Source organism: Colius striatus, chromosome Z (genome assembly GCF_028858725.1).
Source record: "Colius striatus isolate bColStr4 chromosome Z, bColStr4.1.hap1, whole genome shotgun sequence".
In the NCBI taxonomy this organism is placed as follows: domain Eukaryota; kingdom Metazoa; phylum Chordata; class Aves; order Coliiformes; family Coliidae; genus Colius; species Colius striatus.
This window is the reverse complement of record NC_084790.1, coordinates 72,357,993-72,382,023: the sequence shown is the minus strand read 5'-3', so window position 1 is coordinate 72,382,023 and position 24,031 is coordinate 72,357,993. Positions and strand designations below refer to the sequence as shown.

Below are 24,031 nucleotides of genomic sequence, written 5' to 3'. Positions count from 1 at the left end.
AAAGCATTAGTAATCAATGCTTGCTACAGTCAGCACAATGAAGTTGCTGAGAGTACTGACTATGCTGCAGATCGTATTGAAGAAACCCAGTCTCTAAGGAGAAAAACAAAGGTTATGTTCTCACAGACAACTCAACTTGCTCTCAAAGCTCCTGGAAAGAGTATGTCAAGATTTCTCCTATGGCAAATAAAACTAACAACTGCACAAAGCACAACTTCATCCCAGTTTTGATCTGAGATCTGCAATGTTTCAAGCCTGAAAAAGTTCAATAGTTCTTTTGTACTTTTCATCAGAAACATGAATTGTGGGCAATTAACTGTGGAAGAATAAGGAGGATAAATGTGTTGTTAACCTTTTAATACGATAGTCTATCTGAATAGATTTAACATGCATTGAAATTTAAGAGTACAAATAGGGCTTGTGGTACTTGATCCATGGTGCTGGAAGACAGGTATCTATTGCATTTCTTTGTATCAAGATGAGAAAATTGCCATTTTAACCTTAAAAATGAGGCTTTTAATCCAGCACACACTATTCCCACAAGGTCCATTGCATCTGGATCACACTCTAAAACTGAAATTTTGGGGAATACTTACAGTCACAGTCCAGTGCAGCGAAGAGGTTATCTCTGATCCGGACACAATCTTTCACAGGCTCTGACAGATCTCTTTTGAACCTAAAGTAGGAGTTAGGCACCTAACTATAACATCATGACTGTGTAATTGCCTATTCACCTGCCTACCCTTTGCAGGCAAATGTAATCTACAGTACATATTGCTCCATTTTAAAAAAATGGACTGAATTATCTTACTTCAAAATATTCCAATAACTGACTAGAATCAAATTCTTACCTCCAAGACTCAATGAATACTGCTATCCTCACAAATTTAAATGGGCAGCTTCATGCTAGTTTATTTTTTGTAATAGACTCTTTTTTAAGGTACCTAGTTGCAACTATGTTAAGTCTGCATATATTACACTTTTGTGCTTCCTTGCAACATCTAAGGCTCTGTGCATCAGAATGACTTGCAAATTGTGATCCCACTGTTCATTGTTATAAAGGCATTCATTGGAGATCCCATTTTTATGCAAGATGGGTAGAGGATAACAGGAATGTAGAAACAGAGGGACCTGTACAAATCAGCATGACCTTTATGCAACCACAAGGCATATGTTATTAGTCTCAGCACCCTGTCCGAGCAGCTCTAAGAAGTTTCTAATACAAGTTTTGTTTAGTCATCGCAGAACCTGGTCTATCTGATGTCAATTCCATTTTAAGACAGTTTGGCCATGTATTGGAAACTTAGGTGCTTAATCCAGTGCTGCCAAGCCCACCTGGTGAACAGGCACTTAAAAGAAGTATAAGGAGGAGACAGACTGCTGCCATCTCTGTCATACGTTCGCTTCTTGTTCCAACTTTGTAGTAGGTCCATTTCTTGTTCCAAAGGTCCACTTTTAGCCAAAAACACTTTCAGAAGAGGAGTTTGGACATTCTTACGTGATCACAATAGTTATTAATGTCAAACAGTTGAGGTCAAATTTTATTCCCACTGTATGTCATGGTACAGTTTGGGATAGCAAGATCGCTAACCAGTAGGTACCTGTATCCCTACACCAAGCTTGCATCAAAGCTTGTGATCTCCAGATACTTCCCAGGCAGAACTAAGACAGGTTTCTGCTGGTGAAATTAATCCAGAGATAATTCATTACAGAAGCAGGATTAAGCACATTTCCAAAATACAGTGGTGCATGGCTTGAGATAAGACTAAATTTAGCCTGTGCAACCACTTGCCTTGTGAATACAGGACTTGATATTCAAGTTCTTCTTGGCACTTGCATGGTACTCTTGCAACATACTTCTGTTTCTCACTATGAGCTGGGATACAATTTTTGGGATTAACACTCAACTTCCAATTGAGGTTGGACATTTTCTTTGCTTGCTGCGAGCATCATCTTGGTTGAGTATCAGGTTTCAAGATCATAAAAACTAAAGAGAACTAGCTAGTAGTGTCCTGCTATTATCCTTGCTAGTATTGATTTCCCAATGCTTCATTTTTTTATTATTATTTTTTGAGAGTAGCCACAGAGGCAACTAGTTACAACTGTGCATACTGAAAACACAATAATATAAGCTAGGCTTTCACCACTCAGAATACGTATGGTTGCAAAGACTCCCTATGTCCCTAATCTCCTCAACCATCATCTCCCTTGTGTGCATGTGGTTAGAAAAGACAGGGGGTAGTGAATGACTCTCAAGACCTATTCTCACCACTTCTCATGTTTATTTTCCCACTGTCCCCTTCATATGTGTACCTCCGACACAGCAATGTGAGTGGGATGGCAATAACTACCAGCATCCCTTCACAGTTGTACATCACTACCTACTGCCATTCTCCTTGCTTCCTATGTGATACAGAACCATGCTGAAAGGAGTTGGAGGTCAGACCCAAGAGTGCAGAAAGATAGTGGCCATCAATCCTTCACTTCCACTTCTAGTTCCTAACATTTTTCATACTTGATGGACTAAGAATAAAGAAGCCAGAGAAAGAGCTAGTAGAAGAAATTGGACGGAATATAACTTGTACCAGCTATCCTTGTGATATTTAAGCAAAATGAAATTCCTCATTGCCATATCAAGTCCCATTTTTCTGGCATGCCAGCACTGACCTAGGGGAACTAAGCTGGAAATTCAGAGCAAGGTGTGGTAAATGAGTAGGTTGGCAAGGAAAGTCCATAAAAAGCACAATTTAGGAATACTGTGCAACTGGAGGGTATTGAAGAAGATGACAAAATTTGACACTTCCAAGGCAGAAATTTCCATAGGGCACTATCTCAATAGCTTTGGTCAGAACTTTACATTCAGACAGACTCAAGATGTTTCTCCTCTCCCCTTTCCTCCCAGTTGTAAAATGACATTGCAAAGGACTTCTACCCTTCAATTTCCCTTCTTTTTTCAGTCAGACATATAGCAGCCTTAAGCAATTAGCAGCAGTTGCCTTATGTTGGAACAATAAAACTGCTCAACAATAGGGACAGGCTCATTATTATGAGAGACCAAGCCCTATGATAATCCAGACCAGGAACTCCAAATTCACTGCCAGAAGAATTCCTCATTAGTACATTATTAACTTCACTGCAATTCAAGCTGGAAACAATTCATCCAGTGTTTCACAAAATCAAGTTCTTAGTCTACCAACAGTACACATGTATGTTAAACACTGCAAGACAGAATCTGATGTTGAGAGCAGAGGTGTAACTTAATCTACAGTCCATCGAGTCAACTAATGTGACCCACTCTTCTGGGAGCAATTTGGGACTGCAATGCATACCAGACACATTCTTTGAGGTTGGTAGTAGTAGCCATATCCCAAGAGCTCAAGACTCCTCTCCCGCACAAGACAGCTACAGAAGTATTGAATAGTGAACAAAATAACTCTTGTAGCTAAAAAACAAAAAGGACATTTATCATCTGTCTCTTGACTTTTCAGATAGCCCCAAACCATATTTGTTTTCACTTTACTGTGCAGAGCCTGGAATTTGACAAGTGTATCATTAAGCTCAGAAACTCATGGAGAAGATTAACTCTTATGCATTTCAGTCACCTTGAAAGCAGGGTTCACTAATTTTAACCATCCACTATTGTAAAACTGTAACTTACCGTTTGCTTGTAGTTAAGCATGGCACCCGAGGTTTTCACCATCATCTTTTTCATCAACTGCTGCACCAGGTTCATCTCCTGTAACCACTGTGAAAACTACAGAGTGAAGGCCCAAAGACTACAGCTCCACAGTGCTCCCCCAGAAGACCCTAAGGAGCCCTCCACAAGTGTTTAGGTTTAGTGAGGCAGCTCCCAAACACCTCCTTTAGCAGCAATGAATGTCCTCTGCTGCCTTTCCATCAAATGCTATCTCACTTCCTAAGCAAAGTCCTTTCACACTCTTCCTCTCCACAGTTTTAGGCAGCCACTCAGGTTCTATACAGCTTTCCACAGGGACTCCCTGTACCGAGGTGCACCCATGCAAGACCTTCACCATTACCCCTTTTTCTCCATGGAGTTTCTCTCTCCCCACTAATGTTCAGCTTTTACGGCTGCTCAATTCAGAAATACACTGAAACCTGTATTTCGCTTCTTACATCACTCTTATTTTCACTATACTCTGGCTTTGCTTTTGCTGTTTAGTTCATTAGCCAGTTACCCGAACAACTGTTTCTTACAGCATCAAAGCCATCGGTTACAGGTGCAGAGGCAGCAAGTGCAACACATGCCAATGAGGTACCAGCACACCAGACTTTGCCCCTCAGCCAGCTGCAGCCTGCGGTGGAGTAGGGCCAAAGCCCATGGGTGCGGAGGTGACACCGAGGTTATGTACGCCAGAAGGTTCAAGGAAGAGGGCTCGGTGTTAAATGCTCGGAGGCAGGACACACCCACACGACAGGTTTCTATTTTTATTCAGTTTACAGTTAATTTCACTTCTTCAACAAAGAGACGCGCACCTTCCCAGTAAGGCCTCGCTCACTGCTCGGGGCCGCCAAGGAAAGCGACAGTTTTTGACGACGTCGGGCAGCAGAACCGCACCGTGCCGCCCGCCGGCGCCCGGGGCAACCCGGCGCACGGCCAGAAAACACGTTTCTCTACCAGATGCCGTGACCGGCTCTAAAACAGCGGCGCCGCCGCCTGCCCTGCCCTAGCCAGGCCAAAGTGGGCGCGCTCTGGCGGCCGTGGGCCCGCCCCTGACGGCAGCGTACGGCGGCGCAGCGACGCCCGGCCGGCCCTAGAAGAGGAAGCGGGCGGGCGCGGCGATGGCGGCCATAGGGCAGCAGTGGGTGTTGGTGGAGATGGTGCAGGCCTTCTACGAGGTGCGGCCCGAGGCGCGGGCTCGTGGTGCTGATCGGCCTCCGGGGTTTGGGGGTGGGGGATGTGCCGAAGAGACTTGCGTCGCGTCAGGTCGGACGGGGCCTTGGGCGGTGGGTGTGAGGGCGCCTTGTCCCTGAGCCGATGGTTTAGACGCAGGGAGCAGGAGGGTAGAGCCGGGCCTACCGCTAGGCTGGCAACCGGTGAGCCTCGCCCTGCGACGGCGGAGGGCCGGCGGCCGGCAGGGCCGGGCCGCGCCGCGCTTCGCTTCAGTTGCGCGGCGTGAGGCGCCGGCGGTGCGACGGCCCCGCCCGCGTGAGGCTGCGCCGGCCAGCCTGTGAACGTGTATATGTACGTGCGCCGTGCTCATGCATTGAACTTAAGTCTTTCTCTAAGTTGATAAAGCTACATCTAAGGTATGCTCCAGAGTACGAGCCTTAGTAAGATTTGCGGTGCTCTTCAGGGTCAGGGTTTGTAACTTGCGAGTGTTACTTACAAAGTAAGAAACAACTTTTGAATGTTTGTGCTTGAGTTCTCTCGTGGAGTGGATCAGCATGACATGTTTATATCCAGGCTTTTCTTTCATGACGTTAGAAAGGATGTCCTGATGATAGGCAGTGTTGGTGTATCCGCAGTCTGTTTCTCTGCCTTGCTGTGGCAAAGGTGGGTAACTTTTTAAGAATTTGTGCTAGGGCACACAATACAAAACCAGAAGTGCTTAGCTATTGAAGCTGGTAGCACAGTCTGGTGAGCTGATATCAGGATAACTGTGGACACTGAAAAGCATGAGGAAGTAGTGTGTGTGTACCTCTAATGTACTATGTGTTCTTTAGATGTCATAGTGTACGTATGTATTATTAATATCTTTAGTGAACTGAAAAGTACTCTATAGAAGACAGAATCATTATTCATTGTGCCATAGAGCTCCTTACTGTTTTCAAAAACTTGCCTTCATTTTCCTTTAGTTTCTCAATGTTTGGTGCATTCCACTTCCTTTGTTGGCAGGTCAAATCCCGCCAGAAAACCTTGATGCATAGGAGCTCTTCCATGGACTTGAGGGAGTACACTAGTGTGTATACATATTGAGTTTTCTAAGAATAGTAGACAACTAGAGCCTTTCTGAAATGGAATAGCTAAACCCATCATTAAAACTAGGTGTCAAATGCTGATGGCATAACTCCAGATATACTTTAAACTGTGTTGTCAGAGAAAACTGACTTTCTTCTTTCCCGAGTGCCTAAAGAAACTAACGTGGGTCAATTCTCTGTTCTCATTTGCTATATGTGTTTTCTAAATATTACCATGATACAAGAAAGTCAGTGACACATGGGAAAAACTGCTTCTGGTGACTGTGTTGGGTTATATCTGCTCAGAGTGCCTGTGAAACTAATAAAAATAAGCTATGACAAACGCATTAAATTTCTTTGCAAATCATAGTAGCTGTTACTGCTGGTGCGCTATTAAGTTATAAGAACGTAGGGATGAAATGGGTGTGTACAGATGACACAGACCTTCAAGCCCTCAGGAGACTTCTGGGTGTTGTGAAAGCTTTTGGCTTCACAGCTACTGGTACAACCTGTACAGCTTCTCTGCCTCTACTGTCAATATTCAGTTTATTATTCATGTGTGGCACTGAAACCACATATCAGTTTAGAGTGTGCTTTGTTTATTGACAATAGAATAAACCCATTCAAACTCAAGTTGGCAGCTACAAGTAGTAGTTGTAAAGCAATCCACTTTCATATAGGTATAACTTTTACTTACTTACAAACACATATCAGCTGATTTTTTTTTCTGAATGTACTAGTATAGTGATACTGTTGCATAGTGTCACACTGATACGTACACAATTCTGTGTAGACTTATTTTTGTGCTTTTGTTTTCAGGCGCCTGCTTACCATCTCATTTTAGAAGGGATTTTAATTCTATGGATCATCAGACTTCTTTTCTCCAAGACGTACAAGCTTCAAGAACGATCTGACCTAACACCTAAGGTATAATGGAAAAATATTTTTCTTTAGAGAACAGTTTATTGGTAATTATATATTTGATTGTTCAGCCACTGCTGCTTCACAAACTCTGCTGTTTTTCCTTAGCATTTCAAAGGATATGCTCTCTTTGGACTGAGAAACCACTTGTTGCTTAGACACTTCAGCTCATATTATTAAAAGTAGCACTGTGTTTCAGAGTCTGAGATGTATAAAAGAACTGATGTCACTGTGCTAAGCTACAAAAAGCCAGCATTAGCTGTACTTAATGGATGGCTTTGTTTTAAAGATGGAAGCTGTACTGAAAAACAACCACTAAAAATGAACTGTAACAATGTAGAGAGTAGGAAAATGATCAGTCTGTACATGTGGTATCTGTAATAACTTCTGAGAGTTTACAGCATTAAGTGGGTTCCAGAAGGCTTAGCAATGTAGTTTAGCCGTGATTTTCTTTTTTTGCAGTGTATTTGTCTCAAAATAAAGCCTGAAACTGTGTAATAATTATGAAGATGGGAATTTCTCCATCACTTCTAGCTGGAGACTAGCAGGATTGATACAGAGTTTGTTTTGCAGATGTCCCTTGACCAGTTTGTCAGAGACATAGTCTGTAGTTGAGCTTGCTGCAGTAATGTCAGACAATGCCATTGAATGTGTTCAAAGGATGGTTGGATACACTCTTTGAATGGGAAATTAGTGAGGTTAAAAAGGACACAGTCATTTTTGTCAAAGGTGAACCATAGCAAGGTATTGCAGTTTGACAGCCAGGTTTATCTGAGCAACCTGCAGTCTCATGTAATTAACAAGCTTAGATTGCTAGAGTTTCAGAGGAATAGTATATTTTATGAATGGGATAAAACACTGGAATTTCTTCATGGTACTGTGGAAGGTTTATGAAACAGATTTTTGGGTATTTTACCTTGCCATTCCCATCTGAATCATGCTCTTGCATGCTTTTCAATCTTGTCCTCACTAAGGATTGATGTTTAATGTGTGGGCTCAGTGTAATACATCAGTGAACATGATGCAGGGACTATAAGCACAAGGCTGTAAAAGTGAGCAAACCAGGCAGGGTTCTCTTTGGGGGAATACTTACGCAATGAACTTGAAGTATTCTAGGGAACACTGTAGCATATATTTATTAGAGCCATTTAATATTGGAGGCAAGAAGTTAGCTGAGTAGGAAGCAAGAAGTTTGCTGAGTAAGAATCAAGAAAGACCAGTTCAGTTTTGTGCTTGGAAGGATTTGCATTGATTCTGGAATTCTTGATGTTTGCTGCCTCTGGTAAGAAGACAGGAAGAGTGAACTCAAGGGGAAGTCCAGTGTGGTGAAGTACTGAATGTTCAGATTGACCAAGTAGCCCTGATTGTCCATTCAATAACTTTGATATTCAGTTCATATAATAGAGTTTTCCTGCATCAAATGGTTTTGATCTCTGGCACTTTGGAGGATAACTTGTTTTCTTTTGAAAGATTTGTCCTCGCTGCAGTAGATGTTGGGAAAAGGCTCTTTGCTACTCCTGCATAACTGGTGACCTGAAAAAGCTGAAACCAATTTCTTCCTTATCTGAGTGTAATCCTTATTTTGTGCTTCTATGTTCTTCTGCAATATTATCATCCAGTTGCAGGTCATTTGCTTCATTCACTAACAGACCATTTTACTGAAGCTGAGGTGTTTAAGAAAGTACTCAGACAAATCTGAAACGCTGGTACATGCTATCTTAAGTCAGGGCAATGAGCAGCTGGAAGATTGCATGTGTAGGTGGTCTGCTGCTAGCCAGTGGAATCAGGAGTTTAGAAGGAAGTCAAAAGAGGGAGAAATATTTGGAAATGGCTCATGCTTAATAACAGTCTTGCTTTTTCAGGATGACTGATAGTAAAGTTCACTGTCAGGACAGCAGTGCAAGCTTTCTGAAGAATAGAAGCATGCAGATACATTATTGCTGTGATACTTCTGATGACATTTGTGGTTTATTGAGTGTCCTGGTTTGACATGACAGCCTTTTCTGGTAAGGGGGAAGGGGCTGTAAAGATGGCTCCAGTAAGAAGTTGCTCAAAACTCTCCCCAGCTCTGAGCCAGACCCACTTCTGTTATGAGCCAATTAGATGCCTCCGCAATCACTTCTTAAGAAGAAGCTGGAAGAGGAAGCTTCTTCCTCCTTCTTCTTCCTGTTTCTTCCTTCTTCTGTCCCTTCTTCTTCTTCGGCTGGTAGTGGTGCAAGGAATAGGAAGAGTGAGAGAAACAACTATGTGGACTCCAGGGTCAGTGAGAAAAGAGAGGAGGAGGCATGCTGGAGCATTCTACAGAGAGAGCTGGTGAAGCAGTAATTTGTTTTCACTTCTTTAAAGACCCCATATCAGCGGTAGAGACTCATTTTGGTAATGACTACAGATCAGGGCCAGCGACTCATTTTGCCAAAGCTGACTCTGGACCAAGGGCAGCGACTCATTTTGCTGAGAACACCGTGCCAGAGACAGAGGTTCGCTTCATTAAAGGCCCCATGCCAAGAACAGTGACTATGGCTGGAGGAGGCAGTGTCCCATGGGAGGGACCCAATCACTTCACTACAGACCCTGAACCAGGGGCAATGATTTTCTTAATTAAAATTATGACCAGAGAAGACTGTGTCCCATGGAAGGAACCCCATGTTCACAGCTGTAACTGTGGGAAGGAACCCACGACAAAGCAGCTCATTAAACTTATGCCCAGAAGAGGCCAAGTCCCAAGGGAGACTTTCCTGTATCTGCAGAAGCTGCAACTGTGGCAAAGAACCCCGTGCCAGAGACAGAGATTCACTTCATTAAAGGCCCCATGCCAAGAACATGCTAAACTACCTTAATCTTCACTAAAACTTCAAAGATTTTATAAAATTTTTGAAGTCTACTGGTCTGTGTTGTGGATTAACCCCAGCAGGCAGCTAAACACCACACAGCAGCTTGCTCACTTTATCCCCCACCTCCAGGGGGACAGAGGAAGAGGAAAGGAAGGGTAAAACCAAGCAAACTTGTGAATAAAGATAAAATTGTTAATTAATTTCCATAAAGTGGAAGTTGAAGAGGGGAACAAGACAGGTTATGCGAAGGCAGTTGCTCACGACCTCCCATGCGTGGACCACTACCCAGGCAGTTGCCTAGCAGAAGATGTCTAACTTCCCTATACTCTCTCTTTTTTCCATTTATTGCTGATCGTGACATTATGTGGTATAGAGTATCTAGTTAGTTGAGTTGTCTTCTTGGTTGTGTCTCCAACTCAACCCCTTGTGAACCCACCAGTCTTTTCTCTATGGTGACAGAAGGAGAAACAGAAAACCCTGAGACTGCAAACACTGTTCAGAAGGAGCTTTGTTGTGTCATTAGTGTGTTGTAAGTATTTTTTTGGTCATGGGTCTAAAACACAGCACCATACAAGCTGCTGTGAAGAAAATCTACCATCCCAGGCAAACCCAGTACAGTCTGGTGTATGCAGTATGAGATCTCCACACAGCCAGGCTTCTGTTTGCATTTTGAGGTGCATGTAGCAACATAACAGCTAATCATCCCTGAGACTGACAGTTCGCCTTCTGATTTCTTCTAGTTTAATTCATGCTGTGGTGTCCAGTCTCCACCACACCAGGAAGAAATACTAGGTTCTTAGGTACAGGTGCTGGAGTTAGGCCAGCTCAGGCAGTGGAGTTGAGGCTACATTTATGGCAAGTGCTCATGTAGTGATACTTGGAGGTTCACTGTGGATAATTGTTGGGGATGCTGCCAGAGCACACCTGGCTCTGTATTAAATATTACTGAAGAATACCACTATTGCGCAGCCATCTTAATGGGGTTTGTCAGGACCAGTCTGTCCTGGAGAACCAGAGGAGAATAATCTGTTGTACAATCTAATGCACTTAAAAGTCATACTTCTAAAAGAGTGAAGAAATCTACCTCAGAGGTGGTTTCTGGATTTAGTCAAATATGTAGAAAGAGTGCTACAAAATCCAGTGTGGAGGAATCAGCTTTCAACTGACTGACTGTCATCCTTTAATCACAGTATTTGTAGGTGTTCCTATTGGTTCTATTCCAAAATAATAAAATCTTCCAAATCATCAACTTAACAGGTGAAGTACTTCTCTGTGACTGTTAAGTTCCTGATAGTTTGGGATTTTATGAAGTACAGACAAGTTGGTGGCCAGATCAGCTGGTAGATGTATAAATTCTTGTGAGCTTTTCACCAAAATGAAATCTATAGAAAAGCAACGAAGTGCCCCTGAGGACTGGAGCAGGCTGGGGGAGATCAATGAATGGTAGGGATTGGAAGGGACTTTTACAGATCCTCAAGTCCAACCCCCCTGAAGAAGCAGATCCACCTAGATGAGATTCCACAGGCACATGTCCGGACAGGTCTTGAAGACCTCCAAGGAGGGAGATGCACTCCCTGGGCAGCCTGTGTCAGGGCTCCATCATCTGAACAGTAAAAGAGTTTTTGTTTATGTTTAAATGGAACTTTTTGTGTTCCAGCTTCATCCCATTACCCCTTATCCAGTTGGCAGATACTATAGGCAAAAGGTATGCCCCAACCTCCTGATATTCACCATTTGTATATATTAATGAGATCCCCCCCTCAGTGTCCTCTTCTCCAGACTAAACAGCCACAGTTCCCTCAGCCTTGTTCCAGTCCCCTGATCATCTTGGTGGCCCTGTGCTGGACTCTCTCCAGCACTTCCCTGTCCCTCTTGAGCTGAGGAGCCCAGAACTGGACACAGGACTCCAGATGAGGCCTCACCAGCTCAGAGGAGAGGGGGAGCAGAACCTCCCTTGACCTGCTGGCCACATTCTTCTTGATGCATCCCAGGCTGCCATTGGCCTTCATGGTCACGAGGGAACATTGATGGCTCATATTTAGCTTATTATCAACCAGCACTCCCAGATACCTCTCTGCAGAGCTGCTCTCCAGCCTCCCAGCCTGTACTGGTGCATGGGGTTCTTCCTCCCTAGATGCAGGACTCTGCACTTGTCCTTGTTGAACCTCAGGAGGTTCCTCTATGTCCAACTGTCAAGCTGGTCGAGATCCCACTGAATGGCAGCACAGCCTTCTGGTGAATCAACCAGTCCTCCCAGCTTGGTGTCATCAGCCAACTTGCTGAGGGTACACTCTGTCCCCTCATCCAGGTTGTTGATGATGTTGAACAAGACTGGCCCCAGAACCGATCCCTGTGGAACACCACTGGCCACAGGCCTCCCACTCAACTCTGTGCCATTGATCACCATCCTCTGGGCTCTGTCGTTCAGCCAGCTCTCGATCCACCTCACTGTCCACTCATCCAACCCACACTGCCTGAGCTTTCTGATGAGGACGTAATGGGAGACAGTGTCAAAAGCCCTACTGAAGTCAAGATAGATGACATCTGCTGTTTTCCCTTCATCTAGCCAGCTGGTTATGCACTCATAGAAGGCTCTTAGGTTGGTCAAGAAGGATTTCCCCTTGGTGAATCCATGTTGACTCCCTCGATAACCATCTTTTCCTTCATATGTTCAGTGGTAACTTAGAGATTGCATGGCATCATTTAGCTGCAAGCTCATTCTTCGGCCACTAACCATTGTGTGAATGGAAGATGCCCTCCAAGTGTATGTCTTTCACTCTGTGATGATTGTTACTGATCTTTTCTCTCAATCTCTGAAGTCTTACTAGGGGCCGCATGTTAAGGTGTATGGATATGAGGAATAGTAGTTTGCTTTAGTTTTGAATTATTCACTGAAGTAATAGCATGGGAAGAGTTTCATTAGAGCACTAGGAGGCTGGAGAGTTCCTGTCAGAGACAAATGTTTAATGCATGGCTGAGAAATACTGTAGGCCATAAGAGCTCTCTCTGGCAAGAAAAACATTCCGATTGATCAAGTGTTGTTCTGTAGGGAACAACAGAGAGATTTTCAGTCATTTTGAGCCAAGACTCCCTGTGTAGCTAAAGATTCTCGTAAATATTGTAGTTTGAAAGAGACAGACTAGTGTGCCCATTGTTTGTGCCAGTTTATGCCATGCTGATGTGAGTCTATAAATACTGTGAAATTAAAGATATGTCTTTTGGTGGCCAGCAAAAAAACCATAGTACTATTAATCTTTGACTCAGATGCATGTATGAAACTATTTCAAAATACTGTTGCAAGTTGAGAACCGTTTTCATTAACATAATTGGTACATTTTCTTAAAAACCTTGGTCAACAAGGCAACTGATGTAAATTTGTGTTAGATGTGTTTACACTCAAACATTTTTCTTCGTGAAGGTTTTTGGGCCTTTTAAAAGTAAAAAATGTAACCAACAAAATACAGCCATCCAAACCCATTTTGTTTATGTGTATGTATATAGATATATATTTAGATAATATATATTTTCATACATAAAAATTTTAAGTCTATTTAATGTATTTATAGATCCAGATACATATATATGTGTGTTAACTTATTTTAAAATGTAAACATGTTAACGTATTTTAATTTGTATTGTATGATAGTCATTAAAAAGCTACATTATTTATATTTTTATAATTAATTTATATAGACATAAGTAAAATCTAAGAGAAAGAGGAAGAGCTGAGAGATGCGTTCACGTATGCTACAGCTCAAAAGAGTGGAAACTGGAAGTTTTTAGTTTGTTCTTGTGACCAAGGGGATAATTTCAGTCAACTGAGGAAAGATAAGTTAATTAACTACGTACAGTATATTTTTAATTAAAACCTAGTTTCCCTGTATGTTAGAAAATTAACATTTTTATTCTTGTTATTGATCTGAAATTTGGTACCTATTTAGGAGACAGAAGACAAATGGGCTGCTCTGAATGTGGGGTCACTGTATGAAGGCATGCTTCTGTTCTCTCTTTTTGGTCAGAGAGTGATGGTCATGTTTACCCTGAAATGTCAGTGGGATAGCACAGTGTACCGAGATATTTGGTGAACAGAAGTAGGAAAGGGTATGGACTGTCCCATCTGCAGAGTGGATAACCATTTTAAGTTGAGATTGGTACTTACTTTAATCACCATATCTCCAATCACTCACCATAATACAGGAACTTCTATCACAGAAACTTTTGCTAAACTACTGCCTTGTAAGATGTGAAGATTGTGTGTCCTTTTTGTTCCTAAGACCATTATAATCAAAATGCCATATAGCGAACAAAGAGAATGAAAGTGAGCTACAGTTAGTGAAATGATGTTGTTTGAAATGAGGATTGGCTGTTTCCTATGTTTTTTATTTTGTATTAAGCAAAAAAATTGAGGACATTGTCACATCTGATCTGTCACCTGTGTTCTTAGTTTATGTGCTGCAACATTTCAAAGGGAAGAATGGAAAATTTTGCAACTTAGTATGAAAGGGGAAGAGAATTACTAATTAGGAATTGGTCATTGTCTTTCTGTTCACAGATCTCAACTGCAATTGTGTTCTGCTAATTTATTGTAGTTACAATGTCCTTCTATAAACACCATTTTTATTTCTGGTAGACTCCATGGCAAAAATATTCTAATTGAATTTATGTATTCAGTTGCTAAACTGCTTGCTGGTATTTTGTACTTTTAGCTTTCAGTGTAATTTTTTGCACTAAGTATGTGCTTGTGCCTGCCCTGTTGGAAAAAAAAAAAAAGGTATATTACATTGCCTGCCCAGCCTTTGAACTGTTATATAAAGCTGTTCAAATGTTCTTTGCATCCAGGTCTTAAACAGTAGAACCATCATGTTTCTTACTTCCCCTTTAGGTATTTCATGTCATCTAACACTTTTTGTATTTACCCTTCCATAACTGACAGGCTGTTCCACATCTTACTTGATTTATTCTGCTTGCAAATTAAAACAAGAAACAGCCAAAACAAGAAAAACTCACCCCGTCCTGTGCTCTAAAATGAACACAAAGCTATTGATCTAAGCAGCACTGTATGTCATGGATTTGGGGCCTTTTGGCCTCAACAGTTGCAGGAGCAGAGTAAAGGCTACATGAGCTTACATCCTGCCTTCTGATTTTCAGAAGTCTTTTTCAACTCTTGTGAGAAGGTATGAGGTACTAGTGGGCAACTGTAACTCAAGATGTAGTTTCCCAGTAGCATCAACCAATCTACGTGGGGACTATTTTGTTGTGGGATCTCGTTCAGCTATATATCCATCCTGCTTTTGATAAGTTATTTTTAATCTGGATAATTTTTTCTGAACAAGGTTATTATTGGGTTTTGTAACTGCCTATGACAACACAAGGAACAGGAAAGTGTGAACGGGAGAGGACGTTTCAGTACTGGTTGGGGAATGACCTGTTAAAAAAGTAGTATAGGAGAAAGGGACCTGTAGGTCCTGATGGACAGCAGGGTGACCATGAGCCTGCAGTGTGCCCTTGTGGCCAAGAAGGCCAATGGTATCCTGGGGTGTATTAGCAGGAGAGTGATTAGAGATCAAGAGAGGTTCTCCTCCACCTCTACCCTCATGGGAACACATCTGGAATGTTGTGTCCAGTTCTGGGCCCCTCAATTCAAGAAGGACAGAGCTGCTGGAGAGAGTTCACTGCAGGGCCACAAAGATGGTTAAGGGAGTGGAACATCTCCCTTACGATGAAATGCTGAGGGAGCTGGGGCTCTTTGGCTTGTAGAGAAGAGACTGAGGAGTGACCTTATTAACGTTTACAAATACAAGACTACAAGGGTGGGTGTCAGGAGGATGGAGCTAGGCTCTTCTCAGTTATGTCCAATGATAGGACAAGGGGCAGTGGGTACAAACTGGAACGTAAGAGGTTCCAAAGAAGCTGTGAGGATGACAGAGCACTGAAAGGGGCTGCCCAGATGGGTTGTGGAGTCTCCTTGAGACATTCAAAACCCATGTGGACAAACTCCTGTGTGACCTACTGTAGATGGTCCTACAGGGAGGGTTGGACTTGGTCCCTTCCAAACCTTAAGATTCTCTGTTTTTGTGTGATTCTGTGACTGTACTGTAGCAGCTGCTGGCTGGCAGTGCTGTGGGTCAGCACACTTAGTGTTAAATTATGTCGTCAAAGTTTCTTTTTTTTTTCTTCTTTTTTTCTTTTTCCAAATAGCAATATGATAGAGATGCACACTGGAACTTGTCCTGAGACCAGGATGGAGCATTGTGGTTGTGGTTCCACTATGAGATTAACCAGAATTTGGGTAGTGCTTTTCCACTATTTTGGTAATGTGTTGTGTGTTAGTATTTAAGACATGTCAAAACGGTAATCTTCTCTTGTAGGGTTCTTGAAGTATTTGCTGAGTCACATTAAACATGAGATTAGTTGATAGAATGCAGTACTGAATAGTTGTTGTTGTATTCTCTGGTGCTCAGTTATCTGTTTGGATTTTTTTTAAAACTGAAGCATTAAAATCTGCTATCTGACATGGAATAAATGGCACTAGTACAATCTAGATTAATAAAACCCTCTACTTAATTGCTTTCATAGAATCATAGAATGGTAGGGGTTGGAAGGGACCTTTAGAGATCATCTAGTCCAACCCCCCTGCAGAAGCAGGACAACCTAGATCAGGTCGCATAGGAACATGTCCAGGCGGATCTTGAAGACGTCCAGGGAAGGAGACTCCACAACCCCCATGGCAGCCTGTGCCACTGCTCCGTCATTCTCACCGTGAAATACTTTTTTCTTATGTTTAAGTGGAACTTTTTGTGTTCCAGCTTAATCTCATTACCCCTTGTCCTGTTACTATCTACTATAGAAAAGAGGGATGTCCCAACCTCCTGATAAGCATATCATATGTTCATATGTTCAGTGATAACATTCAGGATGAGTTGTTCCATCACCTTTCAGGGATGGAGGTGAGACTGACTGGCCTGTAGTTTCCTAGGTCATCCTTCTTGCCCTTTTTTGAAGATGGGAGTGACATTGGCCTTTCTGCAGTCCTCAGGCACTTTGCCTGTCCTCCATGATTGTTCAAAGATGATGGAGAGAGGCTTAGCAATCACATCAGCCAGCTCTCTCAGCACTCTAGGATGCATCCCATCAGAACCCATTGACTAGGAGCCTTAAACTTGTCCAACAAGTCTTTAACCTCTTCCTCTTCCACCCAAGGCAAGTCCTCTGCGGTCCTGGCCATTCTGTTGTCCTTGCTGGACTGTAATACAGGGCTATTTAAATTTCCATTTGTGTTTTGAAGGAGACTTTTATGGAACTCCTGGGATAGTAATTAATGCACTGGATATACCTGGAAATGTTAGCTTAGGGAAAGTGGTGGAAATGCATGATACTAATTGTATTGTTGCATAGAGCTTTCTTTTGATTGTTTCATATTATAATTTGGTTTTTTTACTTTGGAAGCTTTGAAAGGTGTATTTGGACAGTGTGAAAATAGAAAAAGATACTACTGTGGCATTTAAAAAAAATAATTGCAGCGTTTATATTTTGGTATTGAAGTAAGTAACGTGTAATATTCTGCTGCTTTTTGAAAGAATAGAGAAGTAAAACCCCATTGTAGTCTTACCATTCAAACTTAGTGTGTTAACAAATACATTATCTGGTGTCTCTTGCTGTACTAGAAATTATCCCTCATGAAGGTTTTGCTTTCATGATATGAAGTATGATTTTGTAAGTAGCCTGAGTTGTTGCTAGTTGTGAAACCAGTCTCATGCACTGCTGTGCTAGTCCACTATGTGTCCTTTAGAAAGTCATCTAACATTGGTTTTCCAGATAGTTTGAAAATTATTGTGTGTTCAGTATTCCACTATGATTAAGTGAGCATACATAGTTTTGTAGCTTTGTTACAACTTCATGAGCTTTTAGCAATTTTTCTGCTCTCTTTGTGTTACTTCACTAAGTGTTTTAATGCCACAATTGTTTAAACAGCACAGATGAAGATGAGAGTAAAGTGGGACAATTTTATTTGAAATTATTGTGTCATTTATACACAGTTACATATGCTGTAGAGGAGATTTTTCATCATTAATAGATTGAATGTAATAGTATTGGTTGAAATTTGACAGAGACATGAAGTTACATCTCCTCTCCTGAATATCATACTGTGAGATCTTAAACACATAGGCCCAACTGGGCTATCTTTCTTTACATCTCCTTCCCTTTGAAGAACGCATAGCCTTAGTTGAACATACTGAGATAATATCAATTCTAAGTATCTTGGAAAGGTGGCAACATGTTGTTTGTCATACAACTGTTACCAACTTTCTATTAGTGATAAATATCTTTTCTAATGGAAGTCCTTTTTTGAGCAGTTTCTTTTCTCTTCTTCAGGAAAAAGAAGAGTTGATTGAAGAATGGCAGCCAGAGCCTCTTGTACCACCTGTACCAAAAGATCACCCAGCTCTCAACTACAACATTGTTTCAGGGTAAATGTAACCAAAAATAAATTTCATTTTTTATTTCAATTCAAATACTTGCTGTCTATATTTTTGAGCATATTTCTAACTAAGCATTTCCTTCTCCTTAAAACTTTTTGTAAATTAATTCCATTTTTAGGTAGCACATCTGAATTTACTACTGAAGAGATGGTCTTTTGGCCTTCAATACACACAGCAATTTTTGCTTTGTATTAATGTGCTCCTTTCTGCTGAACACTTGAATAATCCCAATAAAATTGCCAAATGATAAGTAAAGCAAATAATTCAAAGACTTGTCCAGACAAAGAAAGTGGCCCGTCTTGAATCAATAGTGAAGTTACCTGTGATAGCTAAATCACTGTTCAGAAATTATTTACTTCTTGCACTAGCCTTTATACGAACTAATCTATGCAAGATAGTTTAGCTGTACAAGATCTCATTTGGCAAATGTGAACCTATTCTCTAAAAACAGCATGTCTGTGGAATTTTCATGCTGATTCTTGTTTTGCTTTTAAAATAGGAAGGCACTATGATCTGGCTTTTATTGTCTTCTAAGAAGACTGATTTTTCAGTGTATGCAACACTGTAGAGATAATGGAGAGGTACTTTCAGTTCTCAAAAGACACAGTTTCTTGAATGACTTGATTGCAATATTGCTTTCTTGCTGTGTTATTTTAATATAGCTTGAAGTTATATTTTTATTGAATTTCAGCTCTAGATGACTCAGTATCTCGTAACTGTTGTCTCTAACCGGGATACTTAAACTGTTACGTTAGGAGAAGACATACGTGAAACTATAGACAAATTAAGTACTTCACTGTTTTTCTTTTGCAAAGACTTGTTATTTTTTACTTTGCAGGGAGTGTTTTATGGTACTAATAGCATCCATGTTTTGAATGTGATTATTCACTGGAACAAGCTGTACTGTGAGTGTGTTCTGTCAAACAGCAAGCCTTATTTTAAAAGACTGGGTAAAATTCAAGATAGCAAAGTGTGGCTATGTTTTCACGAGGGATGCAGCTTTGTGTATCTTCTAGGTTTGAGAGTTGGAGCTGTGGGTGTAAATTGTTGTTAAGTTTACCAAATTTAATGATATGCTGCAAATACACTGAACCTCATGTTAGTGCCAAAAGGCATAGGTATAGTTCTGTTTTTGTGAATATCTGCAAGCCTCAGTAGTTGTTTGACTTGATAGGATTTACAATATTTGCTACAGCCTGTTGATGCACAAGACAGAGGAACTATTCCAAGAATATTTTTAATGCTAGTCAGTTCCCCAAGACAGCTTACTGCACACTTGCGTAATGCTGCTACTGCACAGAAGATACACTGCACTCATGCATGACTGCTCCTTTGTGGGCTCAGGTTCAACTTTTGTCAGTTTAACATCATGGAATGACAATGATGAAAATGTGTGCACGTGTACTGTGTTGTAGAAAGCTTTCTGAAGCTGTTTTGTAAGTTTTGCAACTGCTTGTTTAAAGCAGCATGTGCTTAATTTTTAAATTGAACAGATAGAAAACAAAATAATGGACTTCAAGTGAAATCCAGGCAGTTCACTGTTTTTCTTAACCTGTAGTGAATAGCTTAAAGTTCATTTGCTTTGTACACCAAATGTACCCACTGAGATATTATCAGCAACCAGATCCTGAGCAGCTGTGCACATGCATTTCACATTTATGCAGCCCTGTTTAATTTTGCTTCTGAAAATTTCTTGGTGCTTGTTTCCACATGGGTAAAGCTTGTTGAAACTATTGTGTTTAAGGAAGAGTGCATATATCTATTGTCAAATATCACAGTTGAGATCCCAAGGTTTTGTGTTTGTCTTGTCTTGGAGACTTCTCAACACTGAGCGATTAATTGAAATTTAACTTTGTAGTATTGAAGTCTAAACTGCCAAAACGGGATTGCAGCACACAGATGTTATGCTTGTGTTTCTAGAGGTAGTAGATATTTTTCTCTTCAATGCTATGATAACTGTTTATCCCGAAACAACTTTTTTTTTTAGGGCAGAAAATTGCACTACTCTTTGCTTCATATATATTGTGCTCCTATTCATTTGTTAATACTGGATGTTTTCACACTTTTTATGTTTCCTTATTACATGCATTACTGAAACCATTACAGGTTAAGCAGAATGGGAAAACAGATGATAGGTCTCTACAATATTTTTGTCTGCTTACAAATAGTGCCTATATTTCAGGAGCCCTAATCAGTACAGTATAGGTATTATGAGTTTTCTGGATGACATAAACATTGGGTTTAAATTTGTTTTTACTGTGGAACTAAGTAGCAATGAAATTTCTTTTTTATTTGTAATATTCCTTCATTCCAGTAGATACCACTTTCCTTCTAAGGGAGAAACTTTAGCTATCTCTTCAGGAGATATCTTTGAATGAATTAAGTTTTTATCAAGGAATCATTAAACCAAATATCTCAGCAGGTATTTACAATTGCTTTATTTAACTACAGGAATGCATATTTTTGCTGAGTATGGTAGTATGTTTTTGACTTGACATAGAACTTTAATATTGATTTGGCAGCTGCAAAGGCAGTAGTGGAAGGAGGTTATCTTGAAAAAACTGTGTGCCTTTTACTGTTGAAAAAACAAAACTCATGTATTGTTTGACCATTCACAGTAGTGGCAACTCTTCATCCATAACAATGTTTGTAATTTTTTTTCCAGTCCCCCCACCCATATAATCACTGTGAATGGCAAGGAATGTATAAACTTTGCATCATTTAACTTTCTTGGACTTCTGGATAATGAAAAAGTTAAGGTGAGTTCTTCCAGTTAATGTATTTGTGATTGTTCCTCTTTTACTTTTTATATTATCTTGAAATTAAAAGTTACTCCAGAAAGCACAGCCTTTATCAAAGAAGTGTACTTGTAAAGCAGCAAGAACGATTATAAAACTTATCACTTTGTGCTACATAAGTTTGTCTTTTTACTAAAGACTTCACTACTTTAGTCTGGTGTACTTAACTGTATACGAGGTGATTATCAAGTTAAATTAATATCTGATGGCCTTAATCACTAGAATAAAATGTATGATGCTTAAACATTTGTCTAAAGTAGTTTTGATGTGGAATTCCATCATAGAATTCAGTATGTTATAGTACTTTCTCTAAAGCAGGTCATGTTTTGTGATATGAGAACTGGCTTGTGTACATTGGTATAAAATTGTCAATATGAAGCATATAGAAGAGTTAGAGATCTAGTATTGGAGTAAATACGTCAAGTAATTCTTTCTGTTAAAGAGTGCAGCACAGGCATCTCTGAAGAAATATGGTGTAGGCACTTGTGGACCTAGAGGATTCTATGGTACTTTTGGTGAGTAACTTTCTTTGATCTGCCTTTCAAGGTGTTCAGACTGGTTTGGTAAATCAGCCAAAATAATCCTATATATAAGCAGCAAATTGTTTCTATCACTGTGAAGAACACTTCCCTTATAATACACATCTTACAGAAATTGTAAAGGATTGGTAGCGTTTCTTATTGATAGCTTTGTTTCTTACTAATTTAATGTGCTTTCTTATGCTTTCTGATATTGGCCTTTGAGGAGAGTTGTAGTTCTTGCCAGAGTAGAAAGGGAAAATAAACATGCATGGTGAATTTAAGTAAAATTAATAATTTTTCTAAGCGTACCACAAGGGGGCAGCCTGATTTATATGATAAAGATTATTATTAAAGTTTAGTAATAATTTTAGTAATAATAGTTTAGTAATAATATTTGTCATAGAGAAAAGCGTTAATAATCATTCTCACTATGGCATTATCTTTATACTAAAGAAGTTTTTCTTTACTGGTAATTTTAATATTGTAATTAAGAGATTTTCTGACCCAAACAGGTGTAATGCATGAATAGCTACACAGTTGCAGGCTAAAACCATTGACTCATCAACTTGTAAACTTTCTGATCTCTCTCCAGAGGTGGTGGAATTCACAGCATGTTTGTACTCAAACGATTACATAGAGCTAGCTTTTTATAGCCTTGACTTGAATTTAAACCAAACTCGAACTTTTCTCTGTTAATCAAGTTAGTTCTTTTAGGTGATTAACTGGTTGCTGTACATGTTTTGATTTGTTATAAGTCTATATATCAGAATGAAGGTGAGTCTTAGATGTCAATCTTAGACATTGTTCATTAGCTTGGAAATACAGTTATATTGATGAGCTTCCTAGAAGCCCATTACTGCATTCCATCACTGATGACAGTTCAGCTGTAATCTGTTGGAGTTCATATAGGCTGCTGCTTTTGGTTTTAGGGGTTTTTTTTCCTCAAAACCACCAAAGAAACTTACAGGCTAATTTTTCCTGTCTTTTAAGTCAAGCCTGATCTTAAATTTTGTTAAATCTTTTATTTTGCATCTTTCTAGTAATTGTTTGTCAGACTGATTAAAACTTGATTTCCTCTGAGTGAGACATTCTTTGGATTGTTTCCTGCAATCTTCAGAGGTCTGATTCTGAGATCCAAACTGTACAGCTTTTGCATTTCATTTGGTTGCTGTTCATTGGCTTCTGATTTTTTGGGGGCAAATGTTCCATTTCACAAAGCAAGGGATATAATCTCTGGCATTGCTGCATGACAACAGTAGTGAATAAATTATCTTATACTCACCTATTTGACATACCGTCTTTTAGAGATGAAGTAATGGAAAATTGTTTTAAAAATTGAGATGGACAGCCACTATTCTTGTTGCATCCCAAAATGTCTTCCCATTTTGCCTTGTCTTTAAATATTTGAGTGTTTTGGAATTATAAGTGTCTGATAAAAAACCTTTTTGCATCGGTAATGTTGTATGCCTCAAACTTGTCACACAGATTTTTCTGTGCTATGACTTTGACAAACAAGTCATATTGTGTCCAGAACTATGTAATTTTCTTACTTAACTATATAGTATTCAATTGATAATTGTCAGTTGTTGACACTCTCAACTGTCTCCTCTTAGGGGCTGATATTTTATATCAATATTAGAGATCTCTGTTTGGAAATGTAGATGTTATAATTTATTTTTTACGAAAATCTCTGCTGGTTTGAAGGAATTTCTTAGGTTTAGTAAGTCCCTACTAAGACATTTTTGCTTTGTGCTGTATCCCTGAAAATTACATCCATGCCTTTAGGCTATCATAAGCTTGAAATATTAGTACATTCATACATAAATGAATCTTGACAGCAGAGGGGTATATCACTTTTATGGTGGTGTATTTTGTCTAAGGCTATTTTTCATTGCCTAGCAGCCAACAACTTAAGTACAACTATCAGGACTGACTGCCTGATAAAATATATAAAAGCTGATCCAAGCACGTGCAAGGCACTAAACTGCCACTGTATAGCAGTTGTGGGTGTTAAAAGCTTTATTAAGGTTTCATAGTTCTGTAGAAAGCTGTTTCGATCATATTGTCCTCTCTGCTAATGTACTTCAGGGAGTGTTTGCAGCTTTCATTTAAGCTAGGCTAATCTAAGTGAAATAAACAGACTAAAGCAAATCATTGCAATAAAAGAGAGTCAGATAGTATTCTGGTTTTTATTGTAGTGGAATGGTAGTGAAGCATTAATAGTGTCTTAAGTTTTTCAGCCTCACAATTATACAAAGCATTTGTTCCCTTGTGGAATGATGTATAAAATTCACGTATGGTGTATGCAAATTCTTAATCTTTGCAAATTTTACTAGGCTTGTAAATGTATTTTCATTAACACAAATCTGATTATATTAATTAGCTTATTATCACTGGCAATTACCTAGCTCTTGCTCAGTGTGATGGTTGTTACTCAGCAGAGGAGCATACAGGTTTTTGCTTTTAGCTATTATGGTCTTATCTTTTCAAGTTTTTTTTAGTTAGAGGATGTAGGTGATCTTGTACACTCAACCAAAACTTTTTTTCCCCATTAAGTTTTA

The 24,031-nt window shown here is 40.0% G+C and overlaps 1 protein-coding gene across 1 annotated transcript in view; it reads left to right on the top strand.

The window, feature by feature from the left end:
* The first annotated feature begins 4,777 nt into the window (after window positions 1-4,777).
* The window catches only part of SPTLC1 (serine palmitoyltransferase long chain base subunit 1), a 41,219-nt gene continuing 21,965 nt past the window's right edge, over window positions 4,778-24,031 (top strand). The window contains exons 1-5 of the mRNA XM_062018911.1: window positions 4,778-4,857; window positions 6,739-6,846; window positions 18,045-18,139; window positions 20,817-20,910; window positions 21,392-21,464. Of these exons, the coding sequence (XP_061874895.1) occupies window positions 4,801-4,857; window positions 6,739-6,846; window positions 18,045-18,139; window positions 20,817-20,910; window positions 21,392-21,464 (427 nt within the window). The 5' untranslated portion in view covers window positions 4,778-4,800. The remainder of the gene's footprint in view (window positions 4,858-6,738; window positions 6,847-18,044; window positions 18,140-20,816; window positions 20,911-21,391; window positions 21,465-24,031) is intronic.